This window comes from Leishmania infantum, chromosome 32 (genome assembly GCF_000002875.2).
Source record: "Leishmania infantum JPCM5 genome chromosome 32".
In the NCBI taxonomy this organism is placed as follows: Eukaryota; Euglenozoa; class Kinetoplastea; order Trypanosomatida; family Trypanosomatidae; genus Leishmania; species Leishmania infantum.
In genome coordinates, this window is record NC_009416.2 from 1,309,922 (window position 1) to 1,326,068 (window position 16,147).

General features: G+C 57.9%; 3 protein-coding genes across 3 annotated transcripts; all 3 read left to right on the forward strand.

Moving 5' to 3' along the window:
• Positions 1-892: 892 nt before the first annotated feature.
• Positions 893-2,533, forward strand: LINJ_32_3470 (putative chaperonin alpha subunit; the record flags this gene model as incomplete). The annotated part of the gene is made up of 1 exon (XM_001467984.1): positions 893-2,533. One exon carries the CDS (start codon positions 893-895, stop codon positions 2,531-2,533), a length of 1,641 nt encoding a protein of 546 aa, XP_001468021.1.
• Positions 2,534-10,375: 7,842 nt separating this feature from the next.
• LINJ_32_3480 (conserved hypothetical protein) lies at positions 10,376-12,880 on the forward strand (the record flags this gene model as incomplete). Its single annotated transcript, XM_001467985.1, has 1 exon — positions 10,376-12,880. The coding sequence occupies one exon, from the start codon at positions 10,376-10,378 to the stop codon at positions 12,878-12,880; it is 2,505 nt and encodes an 834-aa protein (XP_001468022.1).
• Positions 12,881-15,154: 2,274 nt separating this feature from the next.
• LINJ_32_3490 (conserved hypothetical protein) lies at positions 15,155-15,877 on the forward strand (the record flags this gene model as incomplete). Its single annotated transcript, XM_001467986.1, has 1 exon — positions 15,155-15,877. One exon carries the CDS (start codon positions 15,155-15,157, stop codon positions 15,875-15,877), a length of 723 nt encoding a protein of 240 aa, XP_001468023.1.
• Between the last annotated feature and the right edge of the window lie 270 nt (positions 15,878-16,147).

The window sequence follows — 16,147 nt, forward strand, 5'->3', positions numbered from 1 at the left end:
CGGCTGTATTTTGGCTTCGTTAGAGGCAGCCGCACATGACCTGTAAAACGAAGAAGTCGTTCTTTGCAGACTGCAGCCGAAGTGAGCTCGCCTCTCAGCACGAGGTTCATGGGAGGCGGTATCGATGGGCCCTTCCTACGCGTGGGAATGGTCCTGCTTTCGTGGTCGCTTCCACTGCAGCGTTGGTGCAATCGCGTAATGTTACCACACGCTGCGCGGTGTGCAGGAGGGATCTGGCGTGGGCGTCAGTGGCGGTCGTGTGCGTGCGCTGTACTGCATGCACCAACGCGATGCCTTGGAAAGATGCCGCCGTGCCGCGTCCGAATCTGCTGAATACGCTGACAAGCGGCATTCTTTGCCTTGCAATAAGCTGCTTTCCCTAGTGCTCCTCCATAGCTTCTGCGCTGCCACCCTCTCCTCTCCGTCTCCCGTGCTTCACTTCATCGGCGTGCTTCATCACGCGCACCTTCCAAACACTCACATGCGACGTCGCCGCCACGTCAATGCACTCGCGTGTGACACAACCTTTGGTGTCTGCTTTCTTCATTCCCCTTGCTTCGCCCCCTCCCCCGGTGCCATCCATGTGCGTATGCGTCTTCATGTGCATCTGTCGGGTCGCCAGTTCTCTGTGCGTTTAGACCTGCCATCAGCGTAATATACCCCCCCCCCTACCCCGACCTTCTCCTGTTCCTTGTAGTCATTTCGCGTGTATCCTGCCGCGAATTACTTTGGCGCCGCACTCTGTTGCTCCTACCTAGCCCTCGACCCGCCTGCCTCTCTCTCAGCTGCGCTGTGGTTCTGTGACTGTGTTTGAGCACCTGCAGGCCGACATACCCACACACAAGCGGCCGACACGCACCTCCTTGCACCCTACTCCATACACGCTGAGAAGATGCAGCCGAAGCAGAAGGCAGCTCTTGGCATCAACGGCACCCGCACCAGCGGCATCGCCGTTCGCCGCGAGAACGTGACGGCCGCGTTGGCCGTGGCAAATGTCGTGAAGTCGTCGCTGGGCCCTATCGGTCTGGACAAGATGCTTGTGGACGACGTCGGTGATGTGCTGGTGACGAACGACGGTGCGACGATCCTGAAGAGTCTCGACGTGGAGCACCCAGCCGCGCGCCTACTGGTTGATCTGGCCCAGCTCCAGGACAAGGAGATTGGCGACGGAACCACCTCTGTCGTGATTCTTGCTGCGGAGCTGCTGAAGCGGGCCCAGGAACTCGTGTCGCAGGGCATCCACGCGACAAGCATCATTGCCGGCTACAAGCTTGCCATGCGCGAGGCACTGCGCTACCTAAACGACAATCTCAGCTGCGCCGTGGACAGTCTTGGCAAGGATGTGCTGCTGAACGTCGCGCGCACCTCCATGTCGAGCAAGATTCTGAACAACGACGCGGATCTGTTTGCGAAGATCGTGGTTGATGCTATCATGTCTGTCAAGACGGTGAACGACTTTGGTGATGTCATCTACCCTCGTAAGGCGGTGTCGATTCTGCTGCAGCACGGCAGGAGCCTGCACGAGTCACGGCTGGTGCAGGGCTTTGCGATGAACCTCTCTCGTGCCGCACAGGGCATGCCGACCTCGGTGAAGGATGCTAAGATTGCTCTCGTCGACTTCGACCTGCGGGCTGTCAAGATGAAGCTCGGCATCAACATCACCATCACGGACCCCTCCAAGGCAGAGGCGATCCGCCAGCGTGAGCTCGACATCACGAAGGAGCGCATTCAGAAGATGATCGCGGCCGGCGCCAACGTCATTATGACGACGTGGGGCATCGAGGATAGCATGATGAAGTACATGGTGGACAACAACGTGCTTGGCGTGCGCCGTGTCAAGAAGGATGACATCCGCCGCATCGCCAGGACTACCGGCGCGCAGGTGGTGCACACCATGTCCGACCTCGAGGGCGAGGAGGTCTTCGACCCCAAGTGGCTCGGTCGGTCGGAGAAGGTGTACGAGGAGCGCATTGGCGACGATGACTGCATCGTTATTGCTGGCACCTCGAACGCCGTGTGTGCCACCATCGTCTGCCGCGGCGCGAACTACTTCATGCTAGAGGAGATGGAGCGCGCGCTGAACGACGCACTGTGGGCTGTGGCGCGCACGTGTGACGCCAGCTGCGTCGTTGCTGGCGGCGGCTCCGTGGAGACGGCGGTGTCGGTGTACCTGGACAACTTTGCCCGCACACTGAGCTCACGCGAGCAGCTGGCGGTGGCCGAGTACGCCGAGGCACTGCTCGTCATACCGAAGGTGCTGGCGCTGAATGCTGCCCTCGATGCCACGGACCTCGTTGCGAAGCTTCGTGTCGAGCACACGCAGGCACAGAGCAGCGGCCAGCAGACGGAGGCGCGCTTTACCGGACTGGATCTGCACAACGGCACGCTACGCAACAACATCAAGGCGGGTGTGCTGGAGCCAAAGCCTAGCAAGATCAAGTCCCTGCAGTTCGCGACGGAGGCGGCTGTGACGGTGCTGCGTATCGACGACTGCGTTCGCCTCAACCCTGATGAGGAGGACCAGCAGCGCTGAAGACCGCTTTTCCCACCGATTATGAGAGTCGGACGAGATTTAGCGAGCAGCAGCAGACGCCGGATACCAAGACGACGCGCGGAGGTCGAGAACGCGTCCACATAGATTGTCGCTTGTCAAGTGAGAACGAGGAAGTCGGTCCAAAGGCTGCCGTGCGCATAGGCATGCCTATCCGCACGCGTTGACGTCTCTCTGACAGTATCTGTGTTCTCCCTACTCTTGTTGCTTTCCAGCGCACGTGCCTGCGGTTCTTTCTCTCTGCTTGTGTGCCCGTGTCGTTCCGCTCTTGCTGCATTGTCACGCCGTCTCCTTTTTCTTTGATTGCCGAGTCGTTGTAGCCCTCCTTCCTTCTCTGTCGACCTTCTCTTCCTCATCGCCGGCACATTTGCCTCTGCTTCGCTCCGGGTGCGTACTCGCGCGCGCGTGCGAGTGTGCGTGCGCTTCGCCAAGACGGATCCTGCAATAAGGCAGCGGATGCCGTGCTGTTTGAAGGACTGAGCTATGCGGACGGCAGCGGGTAGAGGAGGTGGCAGAAAAGAGCTGCGACGACAAGGGGTGGAGAAAGGCCGATTCTAAACCGCACCGCACAGATGGAGGGAGGGAGGGAGAGCGAGGAGGTGAGGCGAGGTGTTTCCGTGTGCTCGTGGCGTTTTTTCCACGTTGCCGACGTGTTTTCGGCGTTTCCTTTGCCGTATCCATCTCGAGTGTCTCTCCCCGTCGCGTTCTCTGAGCGTGACTGTCTGTCGGTCTGTCTATATTCCCCTCCAGTACCACAACCGCTTTGGACTGCAAGAGGGATGCGGCGAAAAGGTGCGCAAGCATGCGCACATCCGCACGCACCTGTAAGAGCACGAACTCTGACGGCGGGCGACAGAGACTCGTCGTAGGTGTTTGTTCGATTCACGCATATGCAGATTGGAGAGGAGAGGTGTAAGGAACGAAAAGAAGTGGGGGAAGGGGCGTGGCGTGTGGCGCGGAGGGGGAGGCGAGGTGCAGCTCAATGTGTCAGGCGCCCACATGCCGAACACGCAAGGCAAATGACAACGCGAGCGCACATGTGAGAGAAAGCGACAATCAGATGCGCGTGTGCGTGCGCGCGTGTCTTCACCTACGAGGACGTTTTTAATTTTCGTTCTTTCCTGCGTCGCGTGACGATCTCGAGAACGGCGGATGGGGATGGACGTGAAAGAGGAACTACAACCTGGTGCTCGTGCTGGCGCGCGTGCGTGTGAGTGTGCTCTCTTTCCTTTTCGATGCTATCGCAAATCGTCGATGCACCACCATGTAGTGCGCTTGAACTGCCACTCCTCTTTCCTTTCTTTGGCCGTGCGGGTGGTCTCCGTTGGTGCGTGTGTGTTAAGTAAAGGGCAAACAGAGAATGAAGGAGCGAAAAGGCAAACGCCGCCACCCACCTTTAAAGCAAAAAAAAAAACAAAATACCGTGCGTGTCCATGCAGCCCACATCCACCTCTACCCACGCGTATGTGTGTGCAAGTGGCTATTCAGGTGACTGATTGGCGCGCAGGTCTTCGAAAGCGCACGCCACTGAAATCGGAAGCGAACAACGCGAAAGGAGGCGCAGAAGCGCGCAAGTGCGCGGGTAGGCACTCCGACAAAGAATGGAGCCGCGAAAGCAAAGAAAATCGCGTACAAATGTGAGACATGCGTGACACGCTCACCGATCTCTCTTCTGCTCCACTCCTTCTGCCGCACTCTGCATAGATCCTGTGGAGGAGGAGCGGCCCAAATCGCTGCTGTCGCGCACGTCGTCACCCCCTCCTCTGGCTATGGCACCCATGCTTCTGTGCGCGTGCGCGTTGTGTTGTGATGCAGCGTCCTCTGATGCGTCTGGTGCATCAGCCTCGTTGCCGCTGGGTTACCACATGGAAGCTTAAGCGGTGACGCATCTGCTGTTGTGTGTTTGTGTGCGTGTGCGCGTGCGTTTCGTCCGCCAACGTCTTTTCAACTCCCTTCAGCCCCCTCCTCTCGCTCTTTGCTCACTTCGTATACACACACGCACTTGCACGAAGGCATCATACATGGGGCGTGCCTCGAATACGCACATTCCCCACAGGGTGTCCTCTTCTAATCCAAACCTCGCTTGGCCCGTATTATTACTATATTTTTTCAGATCTTGCTCGTCTCTTCCTTGTACATTGGATTTCGCGGTTAGAAGTCCATTCCTCCTCTTGTCTCTCGAGGGCGACGCTCTGTCCTAGGCCCAACCACATCATATCCGCTCCTTCCCTCCCTCTCTCACACTCTCGTGCTCGTGGACTCTCTTTCGTATCCTTGCAACAAGCTGCTGCGACTGCTCTCTCTCTCTCTCTCAGGCTCTTGATACCATCACCGTTTTTACGCAGCGACCTTCTTTGTCGTGTTATGTGTACTGCGCACTTTCCCCAACGATCGACGAGTACATCGGAGGCCGCTCGATAGCGAAAATGCGCGTTGTCGTGTTTCTTACAACTGTGCTTGCCTTCTTCGTATAGATCTCTAACCCCTTCTTCACATATCGCATCTCCTCTTTGCCAGGTCTGCGTGTCTGCGTGTGCCGTATCCTGCGCACTGTTTCTGTGCTTCTGTGCCTTTCCGCCTCATCTCGGTGCACGTCTGTAGGCGAGCAAGCGACGAGAGAACGAAAGCATCAATACGAAACGCACCGGGCGACGAACAAAAGACCGCGCAGAGCCGGACACAAGGATCTGATCCATCAAAAACCTCCCTTGGGCTTCTCGCTCGTTGTGTCGGCCGCACGTATAAGTCTAGCGGAGCCGCACGACGGAGAGACGGGAAAGCAGGCATTGTGCCGCACGAAGAAAAGGAGACGGAAGAATCTGCAACAGCAAGCAGCCGCTCCTCCTAAGAGGCATGCATGCGGAAGTGATCCGGGCAGGGCCGGTACACTATGGTGAAGGCGTGCCTCGGCCATGAGGATGCCGGCGACGAACCCTCGCGCGCTCTCCTCCGTGCCCGCTCCTTGTGCCTCCTTCCGAGGCCGGCAAGTGAGTGCGCGTCCGTCCCTGCGGAGAGGGACCCCTTTCTTGTGTCGCGTCTGTCTGCTCATCTGATGCGTCGTTGTACGCTCTTCGTGGGACACCACGGTGCGACGAGATCCGGCGGGGAGTGCGATCGGGTTGTGCTCTCTGTCTCTCGTCCCAGTGGAGGCGGTGGCGTTGCGCTGCCTGCCGGTGCTACTTCCAGCGTCGATTGCCGTGGACGCGGAGGGCCCCGCGACCTTGTGGCCTCTTGTCTGCCGTTGTGCCTCGACCGGCCGTGTCTTGAGGGTCAGCCCCGCCCGTGCGACCGTCTGCATGCCTCCACGTGGCGGTGCCGGAGGCTGGAAGGGCCCGCGGCTCCGCGCTGTCGCCCGTACACAAGCACAACATATATGCGTATCGCGGTGCTCCTGAGTAGGACGCACTGTACTCCTGGCGGTGCAGCCCTCGGCGCGACTCTCGCTTCTTCCATCTCTGCCCCACCCCCCTCCCCCCTCTGTCTCTCACGCCTGCAAAGGAAAGGGAAGCGCTCGCTGCAGGGCTTGTGGGGCGGGGCTGCGGATGTGAGAGCGCGAAGTGAAGGGGTGTGTCTTTGCCGTGCCATCACCGAAGAACATCATCCTCTCCTCCCATCTCTCCCCCGTCACTCTCTCTCTGCAGTGTGCGCGAGAGTGTGTGCATCTGCCTCCTTCCTCTGCCACTTTCGTGTTGTACGCCTTTGCCTTGGTGGTCTCTATCCTCATCCGGCATTTGCAGGCTTTCCAGTATCAGCGGCCGTGCGCGCACGCGAGTGTCTTCGTATACGCAATATCGATTTGTCTCTGTACAGGCCTCTGAGTTGCTGATTCACACACTCACACACAAACATCCTCGCACGCTCATATTTATCTGTCTCTCCCGCCAAGACGAAGAAAAGCGAAGGCCTAGAGCGCAGAGAACGTGTCTTTGCGGTTAAGGAGAGACGCACACCCCGGGGCAAGCGATTGTGGCCCCACGCAACTCACCCCCATCAAAAAAAAAGGCAAAAAGAGACGCGAAGCGGAAAGGCGCACACAACGATTTGCATAAAGACGGGAAGAGCGCAAAAAAAAAGGGAATTCAACGAGGCGGCCCACTGCTCCTCCCCGAAAAGGCAGACGCGGATCCGTTACGAGGCGATTGGCACATATACATTTGCATCGCGAGCGAGCAAGAGGTGACGCACACCTTTCTTCCTCTGCGTTTCTCTCGATGCGCGTGTGTGTGTCTGTGATTTCTGCTGTCCCGTATCTCTGGCTTGTACGTACTTGCTCTTTTTTGTATGCGTGCATGTAGGTGTGTGTAGGTGTGTATGTGTGTGTGTACCGCCCTCCCCCCGCTGCAGTGGTCGCTGTCTCTCACGATTCTCTGTTCATTTTTTCCCTTTGTTTGCTTTTTCGTTTATCGCTCACTGCCTTTGGCTTCTCTTTGTGTTTTCGCTTGTGCATCATCTGTGCCTCGAGGGACCTCACAGTTTGCGTGCCCTTCCGTTGTTGGATAATTTGTTGCGTCTATTCTTCACTGCGTTGCCGTGTGCCTGGCGCGCGCGCTCTCTCTCTCTGCGTGTGTGTGTGTGTGGGAGAGAGAGTGCGAACCCCCCCTCCCCCCAACCGTCTTTGTGTGCTTCTTTCGATTTCTGTCTTTCACCTGTTGGCCAGTATATCAGCCTCCTTTCCCCTCCCCGAACTGCTCCCTGATCTCGTACACTGGAGATCTCCGCGCCGCTTTGCGTGTGCGTGTGCGTGTGCGCGCGCTCGTCACTGGCCTGCCGCTGTGCCGCTTTCTTTGGCCGTTTTATCACCTCCGTTTCGTTTGCGCTCTTCTGTACGTGCGCGTTTGCGCATCTGTGTTTCGAGTGTGCCCCTGCTGCCCCTCCCCGTCTCTTGCTCTGCCCCCGTGTCGTGCTCGTCCATTCGCGCTGCTATCAATATCTTTTTTTTTTAATCTTTCCCTTTTCTTTTTCTCTCCTCATTCGTTTTGTTTTGTTTCCGCCTGTGACGAGGCAACGCGAAAGAGCGGCACTTGAGCAGAGACGAAAAACAACAAAAAAAACGACGAAACCCATATTGGGGGGAGGGGGAGCGAAGCCCGCAGCTGCAGCAGCACCATCATCATCATTGTTGGCGCCATCGTCACTGCGGCTTGTACATATATAGTACTACTGCTCTTTCTTCTTCGCGTCTCGTCTGTTTTTTTTTTTTTCAGTTTCGTGAGTGTGTGCGCCCTTGTTCTATATATATATATATACCTGCCACTAACGGAGGGAGGAAAGCCACCCTTGCAGTTATCGACATTACCACCGTGAGCACCGAAGAGGTGGCAACAGCCAGTGGCGCGGCGACAAAAACCTGTTCACATATCTTTTTGTTGGTTTGGAGACTCCTCTATGCCCTTTCGGCCTATCGGCCTTCGCTACCTCCCTCCCTTTCGCACAGCTGCCGCCTACCCTTTCCGTGGGCGAGAACAGCAAGCAAAGAAAACTGTAGGAAGGCGCTGCGAAGTCTTATAAGACGAAAGAAAGTCGAATCGAAGGAGGCGGCGCCACTCGGCAGCACGCGCGGCAAAGAAGAGCCTTGCTGCTAAGAGGTGTTGGTTGCCTAATTGACACCCGCCCACACACCCCGCGTGCTCTCCTCTCTTCAACTCATTTTTTTTTAACTGCCTTCGTGGGTCTTGTTCCCGCTGCTGTTTTCCTGGAAAGAAAAAAGGAAACGAAGAAGGCGTGCCGACCTTCGTGTGTGTGCGTGTGCGTATTTCTTCTTCATCCTTTTCTGCGCACCTTCTTCTCTCATCATCCTCATCATCGCCCGTGTGGTAGCTTTTTGACTGGAAGGAAGTAAAGGAAGGTGCCCCCCACCCCCCACCTCACACGCACACACACGAAAACACGCACGCAAAACAAGAAAACAAAAACGTAGCGCAAGCGAATCGCCGCTTTTCCATCTCTCTCAAGGGCGTCGTACAGGCTGCCTCCCTTCTTTCTCTCACATTTTCGTTTGCCTTTGTTCGTACGCAGAGGAATAGGGAAAGGAGGGAGAGAACAGAAGACAGACGACACGAAACAGCAACAGGCGGAGCCAAGTAGAGGCAGTTTCCTTTTCTGTGTGTGTGTGGGCGCATCGTCAAACCGCATCCACTATCGCTACCCTCTCCCCTTTACCCTTCTTTGCTCTCACATTTCAGGACGCCTTTGTTCTTCCTCGGCTTTCGTTTAAGGTTTCTGGCGTTTCCTCTTCGCCCCGTTGTAGCCCAGACAGGATCACCCTCGTATCGAAATTCAAAGAACGCACGAAACGAAAGAAACAAAGAGTGCCAGCATCGCGCACTTTTGCTTTTCGCCTTGCTTGCCTCCCTCGCCGCTCTTCTCGCCCCCCTTTTTCCTCCTTGGACTTCTGTTGAGCCCTCAGCACACTACTGTCTTCTTTTAGTTTTTGTATTCCTCAAGTGCATGCAGCCCCGGGAAGAAAAAGGAGAGGCACTCCAGCTCAAGCACAGCAGGCGGCAGCGATCACCGAGGTGTGCCTGAGAAAGGCAGCCGTCCCCTGACACAGGCACGTCGATCCCACGCATAGGTATCCCCCCCCCCAAACCACCACTTGCGCTCTAGCACTCAGGTGCGAGTGTCTTGCGTGTCTCTGTCTTTTCTTTTTCTTTTTGTTTCTCAGGAGGGCGTACCGCGTATCATTGTATTTCTAGTGCGTGCTTGAGCTCTCTCTTTTCCCTCCGTTTTCTGTATCACGCACGTTGTCTGCGTGCTCATCTGTTCGGCGTCTGTGTAACTTCGTTTCTTTGCTCCGCCTATCGCCTTCTCCCTTCTTGTGAGTGTGTTTGTGTGTGTATTTTCTTTTTTTTTTCGTTCTCGCCTTCAGATTGTTGATGTTGTCTGTCGTGCTGCTTGCTGTTTGTCCTCTCCTCTCCCGTCTTGCCCATCTTATCACCGTTACCTCTACACTCACAGCGCACGCAATCCCAGTACTGCCCCCCCCCTCGCCCCACCACCCCTCAAAAAAAAAAAACATACTAATAACATATACATATGTATATACACGCACACGACAGGAACACACGCTCTTCTTTGGTTTTCATCAGATCACTTTCTCTCTGTTGTTTTGTTTCGTCTTCCTTTCATGTGTGTGTGCGTGTGCGGAGCACGTTGAATCTGGAAGCACTTTTCTTCGTCTCTGGTGGCTTTGCGGCCAAGCCCCCCCCCCTCTCTCCCTCCCTCCCTCCCTCCCTCTCTGACGGCTCTTTTTTTTTTCTGTCGACTCCTCGTTTTCCCTCTCTTCGGTAGCGATCCTGACTTTCCTGTGCTTTTTTTTTTCACTGCTTTTGTACGTTACTTCTGTGTTTTGGTGTGGCGTGTGCTCGCGTAGGCTGGACCCCTCACCCCTCCTCGATTTCTATGGTTCTTGTTTCGCTCCTCCCTCTCGCGCGCACGTACACAGACGTTCACACCCTGATCCAGATCTTAGGTTGCGATCCGTGCAAGTAGCACGTGTGCGACGCGCCCTGGCGTCGCACCCACTCTCTCTGAAGGTCTGTGCTGTTTTGTTTGCGTTTCTGCGTGCGTGCGTCTGCTCCCTCTCTTTGGCTACCCCCTCTTTTCTTCTGATTCACAGATCGACTGCCCGCCAGGTGCTCGTCGCGCCGCCGCCGCCCTCCCCTCTCTTGTTATTCGGTACGCGCTTCTCGTTTCGTTGCGTGCTTGGCTCCGCTGTATTTCGTTCCGCCATTCTTCCTCCCTCGTGGTGCGCCCGTCTCTCACTCTCCCTCACCTCTGCTCGCCTGTTTTGATCGACGCTAGCGCTCAGCCGCAAGGTGCACCATGACTGACCTCGCGGCGGTTGCACCCACTGGGGCCGAGGACAAGTACACGTTTCTAGTCCCCTACGTGAAGAACAGCGCGTCTGACCTAGTGGAGAGCGTCGGAACGCAAACGCAAGGAAAGACGGATGCGGCCATCACCCACATAACCAGCGCAGAGGACTCGCGCAGCCCGAGCACGCCGGAGAGCGACTCTTTCGAGATCACCACCGTGGCCGCCACCCCCATTTCTCCAACGGCGACCGTGTCGCGTTGGCCGTCTGTCCAGAAAACGCTGGAGGCCTGCATGGACCCAGTCTTTCTCGCGTGCTCGTCCGACATGAAGGACCATAAGATTGCCGAGGAGGTTCTACCTCTGATGGACGCGGCGATGACAGTGTGCGTGTCTGCCCTCGCTAGCCTCTCCTGCCTGCAGCCCTTTTTCACCGGACGCACTCGCAGCGAGCGCATCCACACGATGCTGAGCGCGGTTCGCGCCTCCAACAAGCTGATGCTGCGCGACGACCTCCCTGCTCCGGCCTCCAGCTTCTGCGCGCTCTCAGTGGACGAGGCCGAGGCGGCCGGGCTGCGCGTTGGCCTTTGCAGTCACGCTGAAGGCCACGCTCGCACCGTGCGGACGCTGGAGTGCTGGCAGCACACGCCTGAGTGCGAGGACTCTCCGCGCTCGCTGACCCTTTCCCGACTGCGGGCAACTTCACCGCAGCAGAAGACGCGGCAGGCAGAACTGCCCAGCAGTGCCCCGTGCGCGCCATGCGCCGCTCTCGCCTCACTGCTCCCTGCCGACAACGCGCACGCGGCATGGGAGGCGAACCCGCCTCACGAAGATGTGAGTGTGTCTTGCCCAGTTGACGCCAACGCTCCCGGCAGGGCCTTGTCGATCGCTCCTGCATTCCCTGTCGCGGTGGCCGAGGAGCCGGCCATCATCGGCGTTTCCGCGCCACGCAGGACGCTGAAGTGCCCGCTCGTCGTGGGCGAAGAGCCGCTCTGTTCAGGTAACCGTGACTGTGCCGCTGACAACCAAGAGAAGATCCACATTCCTACGCTGCGTGCGTGTGTGCCGGTGCCGAAGCCACCACCCACCATCGACGTCCTCCTCACGGACGCCGCTGCCAAGTTCCATGGGTCGACAGCGAGCAGCAGCGCGAAAGAGGCAACCTCTGTGCCCACGATGAGGTCGGACTTGCCGGTGCCAGCCACGCCCTCCTCCGCCACCGCCACTGCAAACACCACGAACAGATTGCACTTCAGCGTGACAACCGCGCCGTTTATGCCAAAGAGCGTACTGAGCGCTACCAGCGGTGTCGCTCCCGCTGCCACCCCGCGCCGGCCGACTGTCTGCGAGCATGCCGGTGCTTTCCCCGCGGACATCAGCGAGGCCCTAGCAAAGGAGACACTGACGGACTCGAACACCGGCTGTACGCACGCCACACCGGACCTGTGCGCGGGCTCCTCGTGGGGGAAACGGCACGGTGCGGCAGGGGCGTGGAGGAGGGGCTTGATGGCGGCCCCGCCCATGCCTGTGGATGAGTCTCCCTCGACCTCTCTCCGCAAGGAGGTGTGCTGCATGCCTGCGGAGCGTCCACCGAGGGCGCTCGGGGCTGCGATGCCGCAGGCCCCGCGTGCCATTGACGTTTCTCCGAGGATGGCTGACGCTTTACCGCTCGCTGAGCTTCGCCCGCCGCGCCCGCTGATGGTGGCCATCCCTTCTGAAAGCGTTCCCGGCAGCGGCCTCGGCGGCTGCGGGCCGATATGCCCATCGCCAGCGGGGGCGCAGCTGTCGCCATGCCCTCTATCACAGTCGCGCCGCCATCGCCATGACCCATACAGCCCGGCAGGCTTCGTGCTGTGCGCAGAGAAAAGCTGCGCCCTCTCCTTGTCGCAGATGAGCATCCCCGCTGCCCGTGCCTTCACATCGTCCGCGTCCCCGAGGCCTGCTTCCTCTGCCTGTAACTCGAGCGCCGCCGGGGAGATGATGAGCTTCAGCTTCGCGGACCCGCTGATCAAAGCCACTGCGCGGCTGCAGGAGCGCCGCCGCCTTCTGCGAGCTGATACCACCCGTACCCCGTTATCAGAGCTCGAGAGCGCGTCGTGCTCCGTGGCGCACTCGAGTCCTGCGTGCGAGAGCGGCGATGATGTCGAAGACGCTCCATGCCGATCGTTGCCGTTGTGCGAGGCACTTTTCGCTGCCGCACGCGCTGAACCAACAGCAGCTGCAACTGCCGCATTTGTGAACTCCGTAGACGAAGATGCAGTTTCGCCTGCCGATGCCGCTGCCGCCGCCGGAGCCCCCAAGTCGTACGCCGAGGCTCTGCGTCTGAGCGCGAAGGCGCTTCCACCGGCTCTCGTTGTCGCTGCAAAGCCGGCAGGGAAGAGAGAGAAGTCGCCCAAGGCGAAGAGCCGCGCTCCTCACCGCTCTGCTGCGGCCTCCAGCAGCCACGTGAAGAACTCCTCTAGTGCCACCGCCAAGGCGGCCACCAAGGCGAAGCGGCCCTCTCTGTCCGCCTAAGAACGGCATGTGTCCGATGCCGGCGGACGGTGAAAGGGCACCACACAAGACCACGCAGGCGCTAGTAGTCACATGAGCACCCCCCATGTACCTTTTCGAAACTGAGCCGCACGCGCCACGCTACGAAGGTATACATGCACAGACTCAGATAAGCTCCGTGGGCGAGGCATGCTTCATGTATCTCGCTGTCTTTGCGTGTGCCTGACCTTCTTCGGTTTCAGATGCTTTTCTCTGTCCTGCTCAGGTGCCACGACTGCAAGAGGCATCTGCGAAAGCGGATACGTCTTCACGCGCGCGATATCGTGACTCTCAGCGATTAGCAAGGACAGAGTAGGCGAAGAGAATAGAAGTACATGAATACGCACATGATTTCGGTGACGCGTGGCTGTGCAAGAGAGAGAGGGAGAGGGAGGCAGGGAAAGCGGTAGGTGGTGCGCGAAAGGAAAAAGCAAAGAAAAAAAACAAGGAAGGCGCGACGCACCCTGTCGCGTGGCTGTGAGCGCCACGCACATTGTACTCCCTCCCCCCATTGCACGCACAAGCGCCAACAACCATACCCGCCTCTGCGTGTCGCTGTTGGTGTCCTTGTGAATAGAAATATATACAGATGCGTCTTTGTGTGTGCGTTGGTGAGCTTGGCCTTCACGTAGAGGAAGTGAGGACTGTGAAACATGCAGAAGAGAACGGAGCGAGAGAGAACATGCACACGCACTCGCATGCGAAGAAAAGCAAAAGCGATAGGACGGAAACAAGACCCATTCCAACGCAAACACCGTGCCGAATGGCTGACGGCTCAATGCAGGAGGTGGAAGAGAAGGCAGGACACATATATGATGCGGGAGAACTCTGTTGAATAGCGGAGGTGTGACATTGGCGTAAAATGGTGTGGCAAAACCAAGCCAATCGTGCGCATACGCACACATGTATATGGATGTGTGGCACGGAGACGCCTACTCAATGAACGGACCGCCTCACAACGTTTTTCCAGACACAGAAGAGGCGTAGGCGCTGCGCGTATGTTCCGTACGTGCCACCTTCACGCCTATGTGCTCTGTCTTTCTTTTTTCCCCCTTTTCCATGGCCTTGTGTTTCTTTTTGTTCTTAGCTCGCTCTGTGATGCCGCGCGTGTTCGACGTCGCTTCTCTTTCTCTGTCTATGCCTGTGTGCTCTCTTTTTCCTTCGTAGCGGGCAGGTATGGCAGGCGGTGACTTTCTCCTACGCATACGAATCTGTGCGCGCTTGTATTTTAGGTGTCGGGGAAGACTCAACCACATCAAAACACAAATACACACACACACACACACATGCTCGCTGTTTTGTTTCTCTTTCAGTGCGCCAAACGCCGAGTTTCATGCGCTTCTTCGTACTTTCGTGGATGCGAATAAGCGCACCTTTTCCCACCATCTTCGTGCATCCGACCGGCATGCGATCGCAGGCACAGGCTTGAACGGAGATGGAGACGGTATGAATAAAGGAAGCCAAAGCTAAGTCAGCGACACTTCCGTTCGCGGTGTGACCGAATGGTCGTCAGCGTGCTGCCGTGCGCGACTGTCTGTGGAAGAATCTCAGGGGCGGGACTTCGCGTCGCCCCATGTAGTCGCAGCTGGCAAGGCGGCACCCCCCTCCCCCTAGCGTACACTACTTGAAGCGAGGAAGGTGTGCCTTGCGCGTGTTTATTTTTGACTGAAAGATCGCCGTTGAGAGGCAGGGGGGGGTGTGCGGATCGACGCGAAAGGAACATGGCGTTGCACCTCTAGCCCAGCTTTCTCTTTCTCTAATCTACAGCTCCCCACGTGCATGCAGTGGGCCTATCACGGGTTGCACGGGCTGCATGTACAGCGGAAGGGTCCCCCGCCCTGCCACTGTCCTTTTCCTCTCTCCCGAAGTTCTCCATCGTCTCTTTTCGCCTTCCTCTCTTCCTCGCTCACTGCCCCCTTCCACGTGTTCCTCGCCGAGGGCTTCTTTTTATATTTTTATTTTTCTCTGCTCCTTCGTTGCTGCCAATTGCAGCCTGGCTGCCCACTTACAGGAAAAACAACGAGGCGGTTGCAGCAGCACGGTAAAGCAAACACAGCGGTGACACAGACGCTTATCCTCGCTCGCGAGAAAAGAACGAAGGCTAAAAGCAACGTGGCGTATCTGGCGCCTCTCCGAGATCGCCATTCTAGTCCTTTGCCGCGGTAACCTTACTCGCCTTTCGCTTACGTGACACCCCAAGAACTCCACCCGCAGACGCGCACATCTCTCTCTCTCTCTCTCTAGGCCTGCCTCACCATGAGCTCCTCCGCCTCAACGACGCCGGCGAACTACGAGGGTGGCGGCGGCGGTGGCATCCGCGACATCGGCACCGTCACGTCCGGCATGGCGATCATGAACTTTGACCAGAAGACAAAACCGTACACACGCAACGACCTCGTGCAGTTTCTGATGCACTACCAGGAGAACCTCAACGAGGAGGAGCTGCGACTTGTGGAGAAGGGCATTGTGGGCACCTTTGTTGGCATGCCAGCGTTCTTCGGTGCTGGGTACTTCTTAAGCGGCCGGCTTGGCTGGCATCGCGTGGTGCGTGTCATGGCGCCGCTGAACGAGGGAGGACGGCCCAGTTGGTTCGTTAGCCACCTCCCAAAGATCGGGCGAACTGCCTTTGGGTTGACGGCGGCCACCATCCCCTACATGGCAGTGCAACAGTGGTTTGTCTCGCGCGTGCTGGAGTTGGACGAGCGGGAGAGCAACTTATCCTTTCACGTGCGGCGTCTGATGCTGTCGCAGCGGTCTGGCATAATGTTTAAGCGCACCGCCACGCGTGAGGTGACAAAAGAAGAGCAGCAGCGTCTCCTCCGCGAGGCCGAGGCGCACGTGAATGAGAATCGCAGTGGCCAGCGTGTGAGCCAGGGCCTCGGCACCGGCCCCGTGGATGTGAACCTGCAGCTGGGCCAGCAGGTGCTGACGCCAGTCGCGCAGACAGGCTACAAGCCGATGCCTACACAGCCGCGGTAGTGCCTAGCTCGGCCTGCGCATGGGCTCTTGGGGGGCACAAGGACCACCTAGGGGCACCGTGTAGCTGCGACACGACGAGCCCCCCGCCTCCATCTCTTTCACATTCTGCAGGCGCTTGTGCTGCCGACCCGCCTTCCCTATTCCAGGTGGTCGATGTCGTGCCGATCTTGCTCTTCCTTGTTTTGCTTTCTCTTGGTTTTGATTTGGCCATGTGTGTGGGTTGGTGCTCTGGCACGCGACACGTGTGTTTGTGTGTTTGTGGCGGTTCAC